Source organism: Triplophysa dalaica, chromosome 3 (assembly GCF_015846415.1).
Source record: "Triplophysa dalaica isolate WHDGS20190420 chromosome 3, ASM1584641v1, whole genome shotgun sequence".
Taxonomy (NCBI): domain Eukaryota; kingdom Metazoa; phylum Chordata; class Actinopteri; order Cypriniformes; family Nemacheilidae; genus Triplophysa; species Triplophysa dalaica.
The window spans coordinates 11,643,053-11,660,124 of NC_079544.1; the positions used below are offsets into that span (position 1 = coordinate 11,643,053).

At 35.1% G+C, this 17,072-nt stretch overlaps 2 protein-coding genes across 4 annotated transcripts in view; one reads left to right on the plus strand and one right to left on the minus strand.

Moving 5' to 3' along the window:
- The window catches only part of vav3b (vav 3 guanine nucleotide exchange factor b), a 33,190-nt gene extending 21,727 nt beyond the window's left edge, over positions 1 to 11,463 (minus strand). For all 3 annotated transcript variants that reach the window (XM_056743234.1, XM_056743233.1, XM_056743235.1), the window contains exons 1-10: positions 11,085 to 11,463; positions 9,977 to 10,093; positions 5,249 to 5,307; positions 5,085 to 5,150; positions 4,094 to 4,196; positions 3,811 to 3,903; positions 3,606 to 3,674; positions 3,354 to 3,457; positions 3,097 to 3,196; positions 2,889 to 2,984 (exon numbers count right to left, since the gene is read on the minus strand). In XM_056743234.1, the coding sequence (XP_056599212.1) occupies positions 2,889 to 2,984; positions 3,097 to 3,196; positions 3,354 to 3,457; positions 3,606 to 3,674; positions 3,811 to 3,903; positions 4,094 to 4,196; positions 5,085 to 5,150; positions 5,249 to 5,307; positions 9,977 to 10,093; positions 11,085 to 11,288 (1,011 nt within the window). In that variant the 5' untranslated portion in view covers positions 11,289 to 11,463. The remainder of the gene's footprint in view (positions 1 to 2,888; positions 2,985 to 3,096; positions 3,197 to 3,353; positions 3,458 to 3,605; positions 3,675 to 3,810; positions 3,904 to 4,093; positions 4,197 to 5,084; positions 5,151 to 5,248; positions 5,308 to 9,976; positions 10,094 to 11,084) is intronic.
- An 894-nt stretch (positions 11,464 to 12,357) lies between these two features.
- selenoj (selenoprotein J) lies at positions 12,358 to 15,297 on the plus strand. The gene is made up of 10 exons (XM_056743236.1): positions 12,358 to 12,464; positions 12,630 to 12,696; positions 12,938 to 13,114; positions 13,240 to 13,338; positions 13,571 to 13,663; positions 13,874 to 14,030; positions 14,128 to 14,243; positions 14,406 to 14,483; positions 14,627 to 14,766; positions 15,010 to 15,297. Exons 2-10 carry the CDS (start codon positions 12,630 to 12,632, stop codon positions 15,103 to 15,105), a joined length of 1,023 nt encoding a protein of 340 aa, XP_056599214.1. The 5' UTR covers positions 12,358 to 12,464; the 3' UTR covers positions 15,106 to 15,297.
- Positions 15,298 to 17,072: the final 1,775 nt, after the last annotated feature.

Consider the following 17,072-nt stretch of genomic DNA (forward strand, 5'->3'; position numbering starts at 1 on the left):
GTCACTTTCACTTGTAAGCAGGAGAGAGAGAGAGAGAGAGAGAGAGAGCATACGTTCGAAAATCCCAGGTGTTTGTTTGTTTGTTCACTGCATTTGGGTGATGAATGTTATATAAACTGTAGATATAACGCTGGATTTGGAGTTTGTTTGAAACTGATATATGGAGACGCCCCAGCGCTTACAGATGCCGGACATGCGGTGAGTGAGACTGATGTCTGTGTTTTGTTTACAATGGGTGCACAAGTGCTTTGGTTCAGCCTACCCCTACACACGCCGTATATTTTCAGAAACAATTGTAAAGCTGTATCTATCTTTTATAAATGTGATCAAATTAAATACTCATCGAAGACACAAAGTATGCAATACTACTATGTAGGCACTCAAGATTAATATGAGATTGTCAGAAACCCTGTGTGTTACGCCTGCTTTAAGCCTTTTTAATTACACCTGAGTCAAATTAACAAAACATTCTAGTGTATAATTCCTCATGAAATTGTAGATTTAGAGATTATCAGATAACAGACTAAAGGGATACTCCACCCAAAAATAAAAATTTGGTCATCATTTATTCCCCTCAATTTGTTCCAAATCTGTATACATTTCTTAGTTCTGTTCAACACAAAGAAAGATATTTGGAAAAATGTTAGCAACTGACTTTTCTGTGAAATCATTGACTACAATGGCAGGAAAATTTATTGTATCTTTTTTTGTTCTGCTTAACACAATTTTTAAGAATGTAGGAAAGAAAACAGTTCTAGGGCACCTTTCATTACCATTAAATTGTTTCCTACTATGGTAGTCTATGATGTCCCAGAAATGTCAGTTGCTAACATTCTTCCAAATATCTTTGTGTCAACAGTAAAAAAGATATAGAGGTTTGGTGCTGTATGTCGGTGCACTCACCATAGGAAGATTGCCGCCGACACATTCGAGCACATTGAACTTCCTCCGTCACAACTCTCCCTCATAATAGCCCTGGGACTAATGTGAATTACTATGAACTTATTTTATGTACTATGCATTCAGCCATCTAGTGTATGAGTTTTAGAAGGGTAGTGTTGTCCCAAATGCAGGACTTATTGCTTTTTTATTACCCAGAAGCATTTTAAGTTTGCTGGTTGAAGAAAATGTGTTGCTGCCAGTTTTAATATGTGAAGCCCTGCCTCTATTTAGACAAAGCTCCAACCGTCATACAGCACATGTAGTATCTGATCCTTTTGGTATGCATGCCTAGTGGACGATCTTCCCTACTTCCGGAAATGTAGTGTAGGTGCATACTTCTAAAAGTGTACTTTTGCAGAGTATGACTTTATTGGGATTGCATGCCAGCTAATTTATATATATAATTTATTTATTTTTTATTTTAAGCATAAATGAGATTTCGGTGTCCTTAAACAAAAAACAAATAAATTCTGCCACTGCATGCAGTCCAAATGTATTCAATCCTGGCAAAGGTGACCTTCCCCTCTGCACACATCATGAGTTTTGATAGAGCAGCTAGAGAACCGCTGGGTTTAATGCTGGCATTTAAACTATCAATGGATGCATTATGGTCAGTACAAATGTGGCAGGGAGTTGCACATATAATGGCATCTCTATATAGACAGTGAGGAAGTGAACAGAGTGTTTGTAAACAGGGTTGAACTGAGTGTCGCTGCCACCTGTCGCTGCTTTTGTTTGCATGCGTGTGTGTCAGGCCGGCAGGTGTGTTGCGACATACGTCTCAAACACTTGTCCAGTCACTTCTCTTCTCATATGTCCTGTGGTGAAGGGCCTTTTACCCTCATCAACCCTTAGTATGGGCTTTGCATAGTAACCATGTTGACTGGATTATATTTAACCACAGGAATAAATTACACCCCAAATCAGTGACATCGCTTAAGAAACAAACTATAGCATTTTTATGGATAAATGGATAAACAATTTTAGAGATTTATAAAGGGAAATAAGTAATTTCATGATATTGAAGGGATTCATCTTTGAATTCATCATCATTTACTCATCCTCTTGTTATTTCAAACCTGTATGACTTTTCTTCTTCTGTTGTACACCAAAGAAAATAATTAAAAAAATGTTTGGAACTGCAGTACCCATTGACTTCCATTGGTTTTGTGTCTTTTCAATAGAAGTGAATGGGTCCGCTTAACATGACAAACATCGTTTACCAAACTTTCTTCAAAATATCTTCTTTTGTGTTCTACAGAAGAAAGAGAGTCATAAAGGTTTAAAATTACAAACAGAATCGATAACATAATATACATTTTTGGGCACTATGCCTTTCACTTTTCACTATGAACAGTCCATTTGTCCATGTGATTACCTGTGTTATTATCATCACTTTGTATATAAATGATCTAATATATCAACATAATAATACAGGCAAAGAATGATGCAAGAATTAAGTTCTTTTTTGCAATTATTTAATACATTTACTCTCTTTTGTGTTTTGTAAGTATGAAATGTAAGAATCAAAGATAATATTATTCTTCAAAAAAAAAAAAAGGATAATTTTTCTTAAGCATTGATGACAAGATGTGGAAATATTGCCCCGAACGGCTTTTATATTGTTCACAGAGTCACTGAAAACTAACTAGATGGCTCCTCCAAGTGGTACTTTTAAAAAGCTCAAGTGAGAAGCCTGCTTGTGTTATACATGTCTTGGTACTTATAAGGGCAAAACTTAAAAAAATGTCCTCACAATTATATAAAAGACAATTACAGACACATTTATATAGAAATTCAAATGAAATACTGTCAACAGGGGATTTTAAGGGTTAGCTTTAAAGGTGGGTGTAAAAATATTATTAGCCTTGCACAAATTAAAAAAGAGAAATAAAAGAGATTTCCTCTCTAATATCGTGCATGAATCTGTGTGTGTGTTACTGCACCTGGAGTAGTAGTGGGTATTTCAGCACTCGCTGCATGGGGACCACTAACAAGTCTCTCAAAGTGAATTTCCCATTGTTCGCTCTCTTTGAACATTCCTGCCAACAAGGCATGTTGAAAAAATGTAAAATAAACAAAGTAAAAAAGATGATGAAATAAAATGAAAATGTTTAATATACTACAAAAGAGTAGTTGAGTATTTTTGTGCACCTCTAATTTTAGCCGAACACCATCTTGCTCCTTACAGATGAAGTCTAAGTGTGAAATGGCTGTTTCTACATTACTGCAGTATTTTCCATACAGAAGAAGCCTAGGATTTTAGCAAAAAAGCACATATTAGCAGTTAATATATATTTTTATAATAACAACATTTTAAGGTCCATTCTGTTAACATTTTACCCCACAACTAGGACAGAATATTAAAAAAAATGCTACAGTGTGCATGCAAATTCAAGCTTGTTTCATACTTGTCTTTGTAAATGATAAAGATATGGTGGAGGTTTTCTGCATTCTTATTTTCCACCGAGTCTTGAATTTCAGCCATCAGGCATTTGTGAACTTTAACCAGGTCCTGTAACGCAAGAGCATACATGTTCCAAAACCTGATTTTACAGCAAAAATGAGAAAAGGAAAAAAACAGGCCTGTAAAGATTTTCATAAGCTGCTTTGAAGATAAGTAGTAGTGATTAATCCATCACACTGGATAGTTCTCTACTTACTGGTATGTTGATGAAAACTTGATCCATTTCTGTTGCTGGGATGAATTTTTTCAGCGGGATCATAAAGTACTGTTACGACAGAACAAAAAAAAACATCTTTGAAGCTCATTCTGGAAAAGTTACACAGCATATTGCTTAGCAACAGCGGAATATCTGTCTATCAGTCAAAGTGAAGTGCGATATGATGAAATGACGTGAATCTTACCTTCTCAATGGTCTCCAGAGTCTCCGTGTATTTGGATTCTGTCTGTTTGATCTCAGAGAGACAGCAGCTTCTGATGTCCACCTCGGCCTGCTTCTGTCAACACAACTCACAGAACTAAGAGAAGACTACAGCTCGAAGCAGAGTTTGATTTCCGGAACGGGTTTGAAAACACAGCCTATTAAAATTTTAAAGGGTCACAATGTGGCTCAGTCAGGTTGAAGACACAAGTTTGAAGTCTGGAGAGTTTGTGTGGGAGTAGTATTTAGTCATCTACTGTAAATACCGTCTGAGACGCAGCTGCATCGGTCCTCATCAGATCTTCATAGACTTCTCCACCTTCCACCTCTCCATACACAGCATCATAAATATCCTCCACCAGCTCTTCACTGTGCACGCAAATACATACAATTACATTACAATTTCAAAATTGCTATGAAAACATATTGTAACATCAAATTGATCAACTTCTATAGATTTTTCAATTGAAGTCACAGAGCAATTCACAGACCAACCCGTATACTGCATTGTTTTCCAACACTGAAAACATGATATCGTGCCTGTTTTCATCACACGTCAAAAGAGACATGGCCATCTTCAATTTAAGTTATTTTTTGCGGAAATTCCAGTGTCCTCCTGAATTGGCACCAATACGTGATGTCATTTTCTTCATTTTTTTACCAATTTTAAAAAATGTGCTTAATGGTCCAGTGTACAAAATTTAGCGGTATCTAGCCGTGAGCTTGTGAACTGTAACCAACAGCGCACTCCACCCCTCCCTTTCGAAGCACTACGGGGGCTGACATAGACAGAGATTTCGTCACGTTTTCTATTCTCTGCCGAAAGAAGTAATGCATTTTTCCGAAACACGCTCTGTAGAGTAGTTTGTCTATTTAGGGCTACTGTAGAAACATGTCGAATTCCATGTAAGGGGTATGTAGATAGAAATAGCTCATTTTAAGGAAGTAAAAACATAACGGTTCATTATGTAAGGTTTAATACACCACAGTAATGAATATTGTATTGCATTTCTGCCAATAGAGCCTCCCAAAAAAATAACACACAGCCCTTTTAAACGTCAAAACTTTACAAAAAAATATATATGGGTCTTAAATAATACTGGAAATATGAATTGTTTGTTTAAAGAGTTACCAGAAACGACATCTGGGTGACTTAAACCACAAGCGCTAATTAGATTCATTTGAAATCAGTATCACATTCTAGTTCACACAAATCATAACAAGTGCCCATTGAGGTTTATTACGCCTTAGACTTACTCTATGAGATCTGCTAAATGGATATATATGTCTTCATTTTCACTGCTTTCCTCTGTGGGAAACGCCCTGTGAATTGAGAAGAGAACTTTATTCAGCTAATGAGATTTTAAGGATTTATTTTGATTTACTAATGATTCATTTTTACATACAAACTGCAAACTCACCTAATCCCTGCCCTCTGTGCATAAGGACTATAAGAGAGTTTGGATAAGGTGTCGATGACCTGGAAGAAAAGCATCCTGATTTGATCATAGGTTGAAATTCATCATGTCAATAAAAACTTTCTTTTTCATTAAGTTTCTGAAACAGTTTGTCTTATACTGCACTGTAAAAGTTGAATATAACCTATGTTAAAGCAGCACATGTTAAATGAACCGTTAAATTCAAAGTCATACTTAAGATTATTTAGTGCTAAACACTTTTAAATTAAAGAACGTTAAAATTCTACACAGCAAAATCGCCAGTGTTAAAAAAGGTCAAATGAACTCCCACATTGTATATATAATCCACACTTCGACTGTTACAGACCAGTGTTAATTCCATGAAGGAAAAAATCAAGAAATAAGTAAATAAATTTTAAGTCTAATGGCTGCAGTCTGAATGTTTAAATATGAAAAAGCAACGCCATTATTGAGACACTGAATTCTCTGCAGAGGAAGTGGTCTTGCAATGCCAAGCTAGTTTATTTTTACATGTGGGTTTGCTTTCTCACATTTATACTAATGCAGAAAAACAGAAATACACACACCTACAAACTGGTCACAGACTTGCAAGGATGATCACATGAACACATATACAAACACAAAGATCTAGATGATAGCATGTCATCTTGAGTTTCAGTCTTCGTCTCCTAACAAGTTATTTTAGTGAAGATGTTTTCATCTAGTTTCTTTTCTTGGTTTGTGGATCGTCAACTGCAATTTGTGTGTTTAATTAATGCTTACAATGCATTTATCATTGCACTTGTGCTTCTGTTAATAGACTACATCATTTGGGGCCTTTTTAACGTATTTGCAATGAACTGTGTGGTACATTGACAGCGCAACAGACTTTTCCAGCATAACAGATCTATCTAAATCTAGGGAGTCAAGTGAGGGAATTATAAGAATTACTTAAATGACTGCCTCAGTTTAGCCTGCATTATTAAAAAACATCACTGTAGTTTAAGCCATTTTTAACATACTATTTGAACAATTCAGAATAATAAAAGAAATAACACAAATGAGAATACAGTATTTATGAAAAAAGTCCACCTTTTATTAAACTCAAATGCATGTAGTTTCATAAATACCTCAGTTGAATAATAATGATAATAAAAATCTTTGTGCACAACTGCCATTCTGTTGTGAAACTAAGGTTTGGTATTTGACTGCCTGTCAGATCTACAACAATCTTCAAGCTGAAAAATATGTTAAAATGGATGTGTCTCAGATATTATCTTAACTCCTTTCTTTTCTTTTCTTTTCTTTCTTTCTTACAAATATTTATCAGAGTTTCCTGCACCTCTGTGGCTTACAACATTCAGGGAGAAGTTAATAATATACAATATATATATATATATAGTTTATATTGAGGGAGCTCTTCATTTTATGCCTGTGTGATGAATTTGGAATTCACCATCAGCTGAATAATTTGGTTGTGTTAGCCAAATAGCGGTTTCTCCTTAAGCATTGTGATCAGATAAATACATCCCACACTCTAAAAAATGCTGGGTTTTTTCAACCCAGTGTTGGGTCAGGACAAACCTAAATTGTGGGTTATATGCTGGGTTGTGTTAGCCCATTGTTTGGGCTAGATATACACATTTACTTTGTAAATTTAACCGAATGCTTGGTTTTGCCCAATTTTGACCCAAGGCTGGGTTGAGTGAAGATGTAAAAAAGAAAGCACTCACACAATCTTTGATTTTATATGGTAGTGGTATCTGACAGTCTACATAAAGTACTGCCTTAGTAACATAATAAGGAGAGACTGCCTGGAAGGCATGTAAATCCATATCTTAAAAACAAAATATATGTTAGGACAGCAAGTGCTGTGCGGTTTTTACAGAAACTAGACATTTGGATGAAAGATGAGAATCTGTGTGGTCATGATGATAACAAACAATCCTGAGTAAAAAATGAGTAAAAATTAAAAAATCTTTTTTTTCAGCCTTTAGGTGCCGAGCCATGAGAAACAATTTTAAAAAGTCAAACAATTCAGCTGTAACATTGCAATTATAAAGCATTCGCTCATTCTTTGTGTATACACTGTAGGACACAAGTACGATTTTTAACTATATTTAAATATTTTTTATGAATACGACACTGTATGGTATACCTAAACATGCTGAGATTGGATGTGGCATGGCAATTCAAAGCAAGATCAATCTGTCTGAATGCAACAGAAGATGAAGTTTTATGTATTTACGTCTTACTCTACAGCCAAACATTTTTTCATTTAAATTCTGGGCAAGTCTGAGATGTATGTCATGTTGACATTACTTCATAATTTTCTTTAAAGTAGATTTAATGGATAGGGATCTAGCAGGTGTATTAACAAGGCTAACTCAAACATACATTTTAGTAGATTGCTTCCAGCCACAGATTATAGAGAGGGATTAATTTAACCCTTGAAGACATGGTGAGATTTGTAAATGGGGCAAAACACTGTGATTTGTTAAAAAAATTGATGTTAAGATATGTTTGCATGATAGGAATAAGGCAGTAATTCAATTCAATTTTATTTAAATAGTGCATTTCACAACGGAGGACATAAGAAAAACACAAAAAAGGTAAAACACAGCACAGTGCATGGTGTTTATAGAACAAGCAAGATTATTCTAGTAAATATTTTCGAATAAATGCAGTCTTCCGGTGGTTTATTAGCATATTATGCATTAAGTGAAAGCTTGGCTGAAATGATGTGACTTCAATCTAGATTTAAATTGGGAGAGTGTGTCTGACCCTCGATCGAATATTTTCGGGAAGGCTGTTCCAGAGTTAAGGTGCTACATATGAGAAAGCTTGACCCCCTTTGATGGATTTGTATATTCTAAGTGTTATCAAAAGTCTGGAGTTTTGAGATCTTAGAGAGCGTGATGGGTTGTAATGAGATAGAAGCTCTGTTATGTAGGTAGGGGCTAAACCAATTAGGAATTTATAAGTAATTGAATAACTTTAAAGTCCTTACGATACTTAATGGGTAAACAGTGAAGGGATTATAACATTGGGGTTATGTGATCGTATTTTTCATAGGACAGACTTGGAGGTTGAGTTTTTACCATTTTGCCTAGTATGTTTTCGCTGTAAAAAATGTAATGAATTCATTGCTACCAAAGTACGGCGGAATAACCAGGTCAGGTGATGTCTGTTTATTTGTTAATTTAGCAACTGTACTAAATAAAAACCTTGGATTGTTTTTCCTAGTTTCTATGAGGTTTCGCAGGTGCTCAGCCTTTGCTGCTTTTAGTGCCTTTTTAAAACGGTTTGCACTTTCTTTCCAAACCATTTTAAAGACCTCTAACTGGGTTTGTTTCCATTTGCACTCCAGTTTAGGTGTTTCTCTTTAAAGGGCGCAAGTTGTGCTATTGTACCATGGTGCTATGTTTTTCTCAATCATCTTTTTTGACGTCACAGGTGCGACAGCTTCTAATGTGTAAGTTATTGGGAAAGCTTAATTGTTTTGAGAACAGTTTAGATACTGTGGTGCTAAATGTACAGCTTAAGGATATTCGTCTATAGAGCTTGTTAATCGACATCACTCTGCGTTGAATGCTAGTGTGTTCAATGCAGTGTTTTTTTTTTCTTGTTTGATTAGGAAATGTAACTATGGTAGCTCGGTCTTGCTGTGTTAAAAACTGCAAAAGCATTACGCAGAATCGTTCAGGAAAAGCCCTTGGTTCTTTCACTTTCGATTTCTACATATATCATTCAAAACAAGTAACGGTAAATATCAAAACAACAATAGCAGTGGATTATTATTATTATCATCCTCCCAAGATGCAGGTGCCACTGCAACATGCAACATGGAAAGTGACATCAGCTTCAGATTCTCTATTCCCCTTTCTAGCCCTATAGGACCGTGTTGATTGGATGGCTGCATATGTATTCTACAGTATGAGAAGAGTCAAACAATGGCTCAACTGATCTCCTCCACACTAGGATGCTCTAGTTTATATATGTTTAACCTCACATAAGGCCGGACTGTAAGGCACTGCTCTGGCAGAGAAATGCTGGGAAAAACATTCTGGATTAAGTGACTTCTGTGGCTCAGGGAGTTATTGTTTTACCAGATAAAGACAGCCTAAACATTCAAGATCTTGTACATGGGAAGGTTGAGAAAATAAATTAGCTATTTATTACCGGTGACCTTCAGAGGGTAGACCACAAAACCACCAGCCAGTCATTTACAAGTCTGAGGCACGGTTTCAGAGACAATGCTTAATTTAAATCAGGACTATGCCTAAGTTAAATTAGGACATTTAAGTCGCTTTTAATATGTAGGAACATTATTGGTGTGCATCTTGAGACAAATCAAAGTTATTTTCAGTTAAGACAGCTCAAACTTTCTTTTTAGTCTGGGACTAGTTTTAAGGCTTGTCTATGAAAACGGGCAGAAGAAGTACAAAACCCGGATTATGACAGTTGCATAGCTTTTCAAATGCGATCTGTTAATATCTAAAAATCAGATATCAATATTTAGAAAATACTGTTTAATATTATAATAAAGTTGCATTTATGATTAAGAACTTTAAAATGTTTAATCCCATCTCAATGCATACTGTCTGACCCATTTATGTCTAATCTAACTGCACTGCAAATACGTACAAATTACATGATTAAAAACAATTAATAGTTATTAAAAAATAAGGACTAATACATATAGTACATCATTTAAGTTCATTTGATTACCTTTCCAAAATCACGGACATCAAAGAGATCGAAGGCATCAAACAATTCAAACTTCTTCATCCCAAATGCATCACAACATGCAGACAGGAATGTCATAATGTTCTTAAGGCAGAGGAACTGAAAGAAAAAGATTGGCGAAACAATTACCCTTTCTGATAAAGTCACATGAACAAAAGTTCTTATATGTTTTTTTATATCTTATATGTTGCATGATAACAAGGTATACACTTATACACTTTAAAATACATATCATACTGTACATGATAATACAGTAAAATAGAATCCGATTTCCTAGTAAGTTTCCTACAGTTATTTGTATTACATTAATATGATCAGATGTTATTTATTTCAAGTAATGTTTCCATACCCCAGAGCTAAGTTTATGTGGAGATAAAGGCACTTATCCACAATTATGAGAATACACCCTCTTCATGAGTCAGATAACTGGCAAACTATCAGGAATGTCAACGATAATGTTGTTAAGAATGCTCTGTTCTGCTGTCTGGTGGAGACTGACTGGTCAATGTAGGGCAGTGGCAAGATTTGTGAGTTAAAAAATCAGTTAGATCAAAGTTGTTATTTTATCAGGTCACTGGAGTAAAAACAGGGTCATCTGGCAAGAGTTGTTAAAGCCTGGGCAGAACGCCTGAAACTTCTTAGCACTAAACATGAAGGCAAATCAGACAGGGCATTCATCTGGGCGACTTGAGTCCCTACCAAAAACTCATGTTCATTTATAAATTGATGTTTTATTAGCACTGTTTACCCAATTTGTTCGCTTAACTATTGGATTGACTGAATGATGCTACAGTGTACAAAGACTTCTGTGTACTTCTGCCACTGGACCCTTTGTAAAGCGGAGTCTATACTGGCACTGTCACTTATGAATCTAGCAGTACAACAGCACTGGCTAGTACAATAAAGGCTGGAAGCAACGGAATGATACTAGACAGATAGACAGACACAGTTTGACAAATCTAAGGGACAAGTCTAAAGTGAAGTGAAGTCTATTTAAGGTCAACATTACACTAGATAATATAAAAGTATATAAAATAAAAGTAATGCAAAGTATGCAATACACTGGAGACTTTCTATTGTTGGTGCTCACCTGTGACATCTGCGGTCGGAGATTGATCTCTTTCAGGTTGATGGTGTCAGGTCTGAGGTTATTCACCAGTTGGCACAAAAGCACTCCATCACGTAGCGTTTGCGCTAAATCAAAAACCTGCGCCGATTCCGCCGTCACCAGGTGATTCCGGGGCAAAACTTTACAACTTATCAACCATAAACTGCACTGCCTCCAGCACTCCATAGTGCTCAATTAAACACTGCAAACTGATCAATTATTTTAACACAGTTGAAGGTTAAAAGTAGAAATATTTCAAACAGGGTGCAGAACTTTAATTTCACTTAAGCATCTGTTTTCTTTCGCGCTCGCGCTGTCGCCAAAATTGAGACTTTGGTTTATCCGCTGTCTACTAGAAGGACTAAAATCCCAGTAACTAAGCCTAGTATGAAAAAGGTTCAGCTCATGTATATTAAACGAACGTCACTTCCTGAACATCCAATAGTGATTCGTTTCATGAATATTAAGAGACAGACGTCAGCATGGCAAATTCCTCTAACTCGGTTTAAGTTTAGCTGGTTGATGGCTACACCCTTTGACTACAATAGGTTATATACCATTACAAAGTTATTCTATGTTTAGTTATGGTAAGAAAGCTAAAATATTATTAATAATTATTATTATTATTATTATTATTATTATTTCTTGTTGTTTAATACGTGTAAGCTTTGTCGTGGTGTTAAATGTGACAGTAGACATAGGAAAAATAATTCATGCAGACCAGTTAAGTGTTATATATTAGATTCGGCTATATTGAACACATTTCGTCATACCTTATAGGCTATTAGTTACTAGTTCAAATCTACACGGACGAGGATTTAAAATACGGCTCAACAATAAATTACTTCAAAACTATTTTTAAATAAAGTTTTAAAACGTCGATAGAAAGATACAATACACATAAAATTAATTTCAAAATTATGTTATGTTCTTTTATTTATTTTGATAATAAATCATATCTTCTATATAAAATGACACTTAAAAACAACTTTGTGAATGTATTTATTTATTGTTTAATTCTTAACGCCATTCCAGCATCTATATTCATGGCGAGAACTATATATACACAAGTCTGATCTAAATCGATCCATTCACAAGTTTGGGATCATTTGGAATCCATATACCTTGTGAAATATATTATCTACTGTATATGATATTATTATATTGTTAAACCTATATTACGGTCTATTTTGCGAATGTACAACAACGCATGCGCAATACGTCTTGTTGTCACGTGCATTTTGTGTCCAATCAGCAGCACGGAAGTCGGAAGATAGGTTTCCACAACAAACGCTTCCACGTGAATTGTCATTATGTAACTAGCGAACTTCGGACTCGGTTATAAAACTATTACCTTCCAAGGTGAGACATTATTTTTGTTCGAAATTGTGTTAAACTCTTACAATTGTACTGCGTAAAGAAGCCACAAAATGCATTGCTTTGCTGTGCTAAGATAACGTTATGTTTGCATGTAAGTTACGGTTGTTGGTAACATTTCTCCTCCGTGTTTTTATCTTACTGTCGCAGATGGCTCTTGCCCGAGCTGATAGGGCTATTGGAGCAATTATCGGTGCAGCTGTGGGAGATTCTGCAGGTTTGCATTTGTCATCCTACCATCAGAGAACACAAATAATGATTTAAATATAATAATAAACAAATACATGTGCCTGCAGAATAATCAATAGGCTACACTCTCCATGTTATTGTGTTTTTACATGGGTACAGGAACAACCTGGATGCAATTTTTTTCTTTTCTAGCAATTTAACGGTTACAATCAAAATGTAAGTATGACATGGACACTGTATCTATTGTTGTGATCTGTGTATATTTGCAGCACAACCACTCCATTGGGTCTATGACTTGCAGAAACTAAGTGTGTTACTCTCTGAAATGCCTCAACCAGAATTCTGGCCAGAATCGTTCAATCCATTTTACCGGAGAAACACCGGGCAGAAGAGCTGTTATGGAGATCAGGCTTTTGTGCTCCTGGAGTCCCTCTCTGAGTCTGGAGGTAAGTAATATTAGTTACTTGGACTATTGTGTACTTGTGACACACTATCTGGTGATATGCATCTCTCTTTGCTGTGGGTATAAGCATTGTCTATTATTTGATTTGTAATTTATTTATTTAAACAGGTCTTAGTGTGGATGATTTGAAGCAACGTACCTACAGGTTTTTTGGACCTGGATCTGAATATGACACACCACTCAATGATCCATACAGAGAGAAAGGAGGTAGGTTTGATTTTAAAAGCTTTTTATTCCATATTTGATTGGGTTTTTAGGCATTGTAAAAACATGGACCATTCTTTGTTAAATGTGATTATTTTTCTAACATTTTTCAAAGATATGAAGAAATTAAGACAATTTGTTAAGAAACAGACATTTAAAAAAGGGCATTCACTTCTGTTTGTCATTTCAACTGTGCCCATTCGGTGGGGTTTGTAAAATATTTATGTTTTCCAAGCTCCCAGGCCTCAACTACCTATTGAGGGACCCTGGAGACATGCAAGCCTTAAGAGCTTTATTAAAAATGTGGATGCTGGCAAAGCAGAGACAGGTACCTTGACACGGTCACTTATGTTGCACCACAGGACTTTGCAATTACTCTTTCTTTTTCGTTTCTCAGTATTGAAAAGCTAGAATCTTAAACTGCATTTTATGTTTATTTATAATTTGAATACTTTTTATTGTTTTTATTATAATGATCTTGCTGTTTTTTTAAATATGGCAGACAGAGTCTCTAAAAAAACTGTTTGTTACACTTCAGGTTGTGAAACAGATAACCAAATAGATGGAGTGGCAAAGCTTGCTCCCATTGTCGCCTGCTATGCTGGAAAGCCAGAGATGTTGGAGAGGGTTGAGGAAGCCATCCGTGTCACTCAAAACGATGACATGTGTGTGGCTGTGACTCTTTCTGCTGCAAGGTTGGTTTTATATATAGTTGATGACAACCTGTTTTTACAAATGTGTCCCTTAATAATAAAAAATAGCAATTAAGGTGCTAAATATTTCATCCTCCAGGTTCTTGGAGCATTTCATCCTGAATGGTCCTGATCCAATGGCTATGAAGGCTGTACTGGAACAGCTTAGTGACCCAAGCAGAAGTAACCCTCAGGAGTTGGACAAAGCTATAATTGGTATAAACCTCTTAATATTGTTATTAACATTGTGAGCTGGATCCTTAGCCAAAGACATAAAGCAAATGCTTCTACTAAGCTCTTAGAATCATCTTTTTTTAACTTTGATGGTATTCAAACACGAGGTTCTCTCCTATTGGTCTTATCCATTTTCTCATTTAGGGCAAATTCATAAAGTAAAAGAGAATCTTAGCAAGAATCACAAAGAGCTCATTCCTGTTGTGTTCCCAAACACCTGAGGTTAGTTACCAGTCTTCTGCTGTACGTTTCTGCATTTATTATTAATCTGTTATTTTATCCTGTTATTTTATCTAGGCCTATAAGTTATGATCAACATAAAATACAGATACATGGTGTTTAACCACCTGTTTGATGTCTCTCAGGTTTGCCTGGTGCATTCCAGGCAGCACTGCATGGAGTTCTGACAGCCAAAAGCTATGAGCAGGCTATCCGGGACACCATGAGCTGTGGGGGGTGCACCTGTAGTAGGAGCTCCTTCATTGGAGCCTGCATTGGGGCTCAGGTATGGCATTAGTTCAATTACACCAAATCGGATTATATTCATACTGCAAAGAGCTCTGTGTAAATCAGGAATTAATTGGTTTTGTATATTTTATTCAGTTATTATTGCAACACTTATATGTAATTGAGCAATCCACTAAAATATTTAATTAGGGGATTATGTCATACATGACACCATGACTGTGCACAGTAACTCTTTTTCTGTGATTCTAAATATTTACTACTTTGGTCCTTGTTGTTTTAGGTTGGGCTTGAAGGAATCCCATCTACATGGAGGAGCAAGACTTTGCATTACAACACTTTGCTAGATCTAGCAAAGAAAGTTGTTAATCCTTTATAAGCAAACAAGTTAAAACATGTAATATAAATATTTCAGCTGCCTTTAGCTAATCTTACAATTGTAATTTAATTAGACAATTAATGAAAGTTTTAGCTTTAAACTACGGAAGGTTGAAACTTGATATCTTTGTTCTGTTAAATTGCAGCAGGACATGCTGAAAGGGACATATATTAAACAGATGTTTAACTCAAAGCACTTTGTTTTTTACTCGTTCAAGCTGTGTCAAATTTATATAGAAACGTTAAAGTCTGCATGAAATTGAAGTAGCGATTGTCTTTTATCCATATCGTATACCCAAGTGAAACAAATAGGGCGGGTCTTGATTTCATTCACCGACGACTGATTGGATCGTCAAAAGTTTGCAATCTGTCTGTCATTGCAGCCCCGCTGTCGGGATTACAACTGCAAGTTAATAAAATATAATAATTATGTGCACAGATAAATAATTAATAATAAATACTTCACAGCTATGTAAAACAATTGGAATGATCATTTTTAATTTCATGACGACTTTAAAGAGCTCATAAAGATGCCATAATTATAAGATGCTAATGAATCAATCTGGTGGACATTAGCTAAAATGACATAAGGAGAACATTTAAGAAAAAACAAAAAAAGTCTATGGCCCGGTTTCACAGAATAGTCTTAAGGGTATTCACCGACTAAAAAGAATGTTTGAGCTGTCTTAAATAAAATGACATACCCTGAATTATCTTTAGATATGTCAGTGCCATTGTTTTGTCTCATGATGAACACAAGTAATGTTTTTTTCTAATGCATTTTTTACAAAAGGGACTTCAACATACTAATTTATCTAAGGCCTAGTCCTGGCTTAAGCTCCGCATTGTCTTTGAAACCAGGCCTATATGTCATGAATAGATACTTAATTATTTTATATATTCAAAAATACGACGTTCACTTGCGTATATCGTGTACTGTTTTTTATTATTTCATCATTAAGCAGCTTGTAGTTTTGGTTTTCTTTATATAGAAGTTCAGCTCACTGACATTTTCAAAGCTACATTTAATCGGTTTATATTACTTTACTTTTGTGAGATGTACTTTTCCAATTAAGTTCAACTTTAAAAGAATAGCTTATGCAAAAAAATTTGCTCAACATAATGTGTTTAATGAACAAATCAATGTTGAACACAAAAGCTTAATAATAAAACAGGTTCTCAAAATGTGTTATCATTTAAACAGTCAGTCTAGGTACAGTAGCAAGACTATGATGCGAAATTGTCAATCTAAAAAATTTTTTATAAGCAAACAAATAAGTAGGTAAATATTTTTTTTTTTGCTTATGCATCTTCTATAACAGTTCTGATTTATTAAGGTAATTCTCAAAAGATGTGGCTTTAAACAATGTAACATAGCAACATGTTCTCTTAAATCGCAGGTCATAGACAGGAGAGCTAAAGAGCTTTATTGCTAATGACGCCATCTAGTGGACGTACGTAAGGAAAGCAAACATGAAACAGTTTATAAACATTAAGATAACACACACGCACTAATGACATGATTTCATTCACTAATAAATCTACAAGTAAAACTAAATTCTGCAGATTACATATTCACCTTTTTTATTGTCCAAATTGTTATTGCGTCTTGAGTAGGTCTAAAAACCTATAGTGCTTTATTGCTCCTAATGCCACCTAGTGAAAATGAGGAAAATGACAGAAATGGGAAACTCTGTATAGCCTAATATACTGTACATTTTGAGACTCAAACTTTTCAACATAGAAAAAAGCTGCAATATGAAAAATACTTTAATAAAAGTCATAAAGTGTCATTTCTATACTGTCCTATACAAACTATACAATACAAACTATGATGTTCAGTTTACTGTTTGCTGTGTGTTTTATTAATACTATACTTCTATTTTCATGATTTATTAATACAAAGTATTTTACAGATAATTATTTATACACATTTCCCATAACTTTTATTTACTCCAAATGTATGTC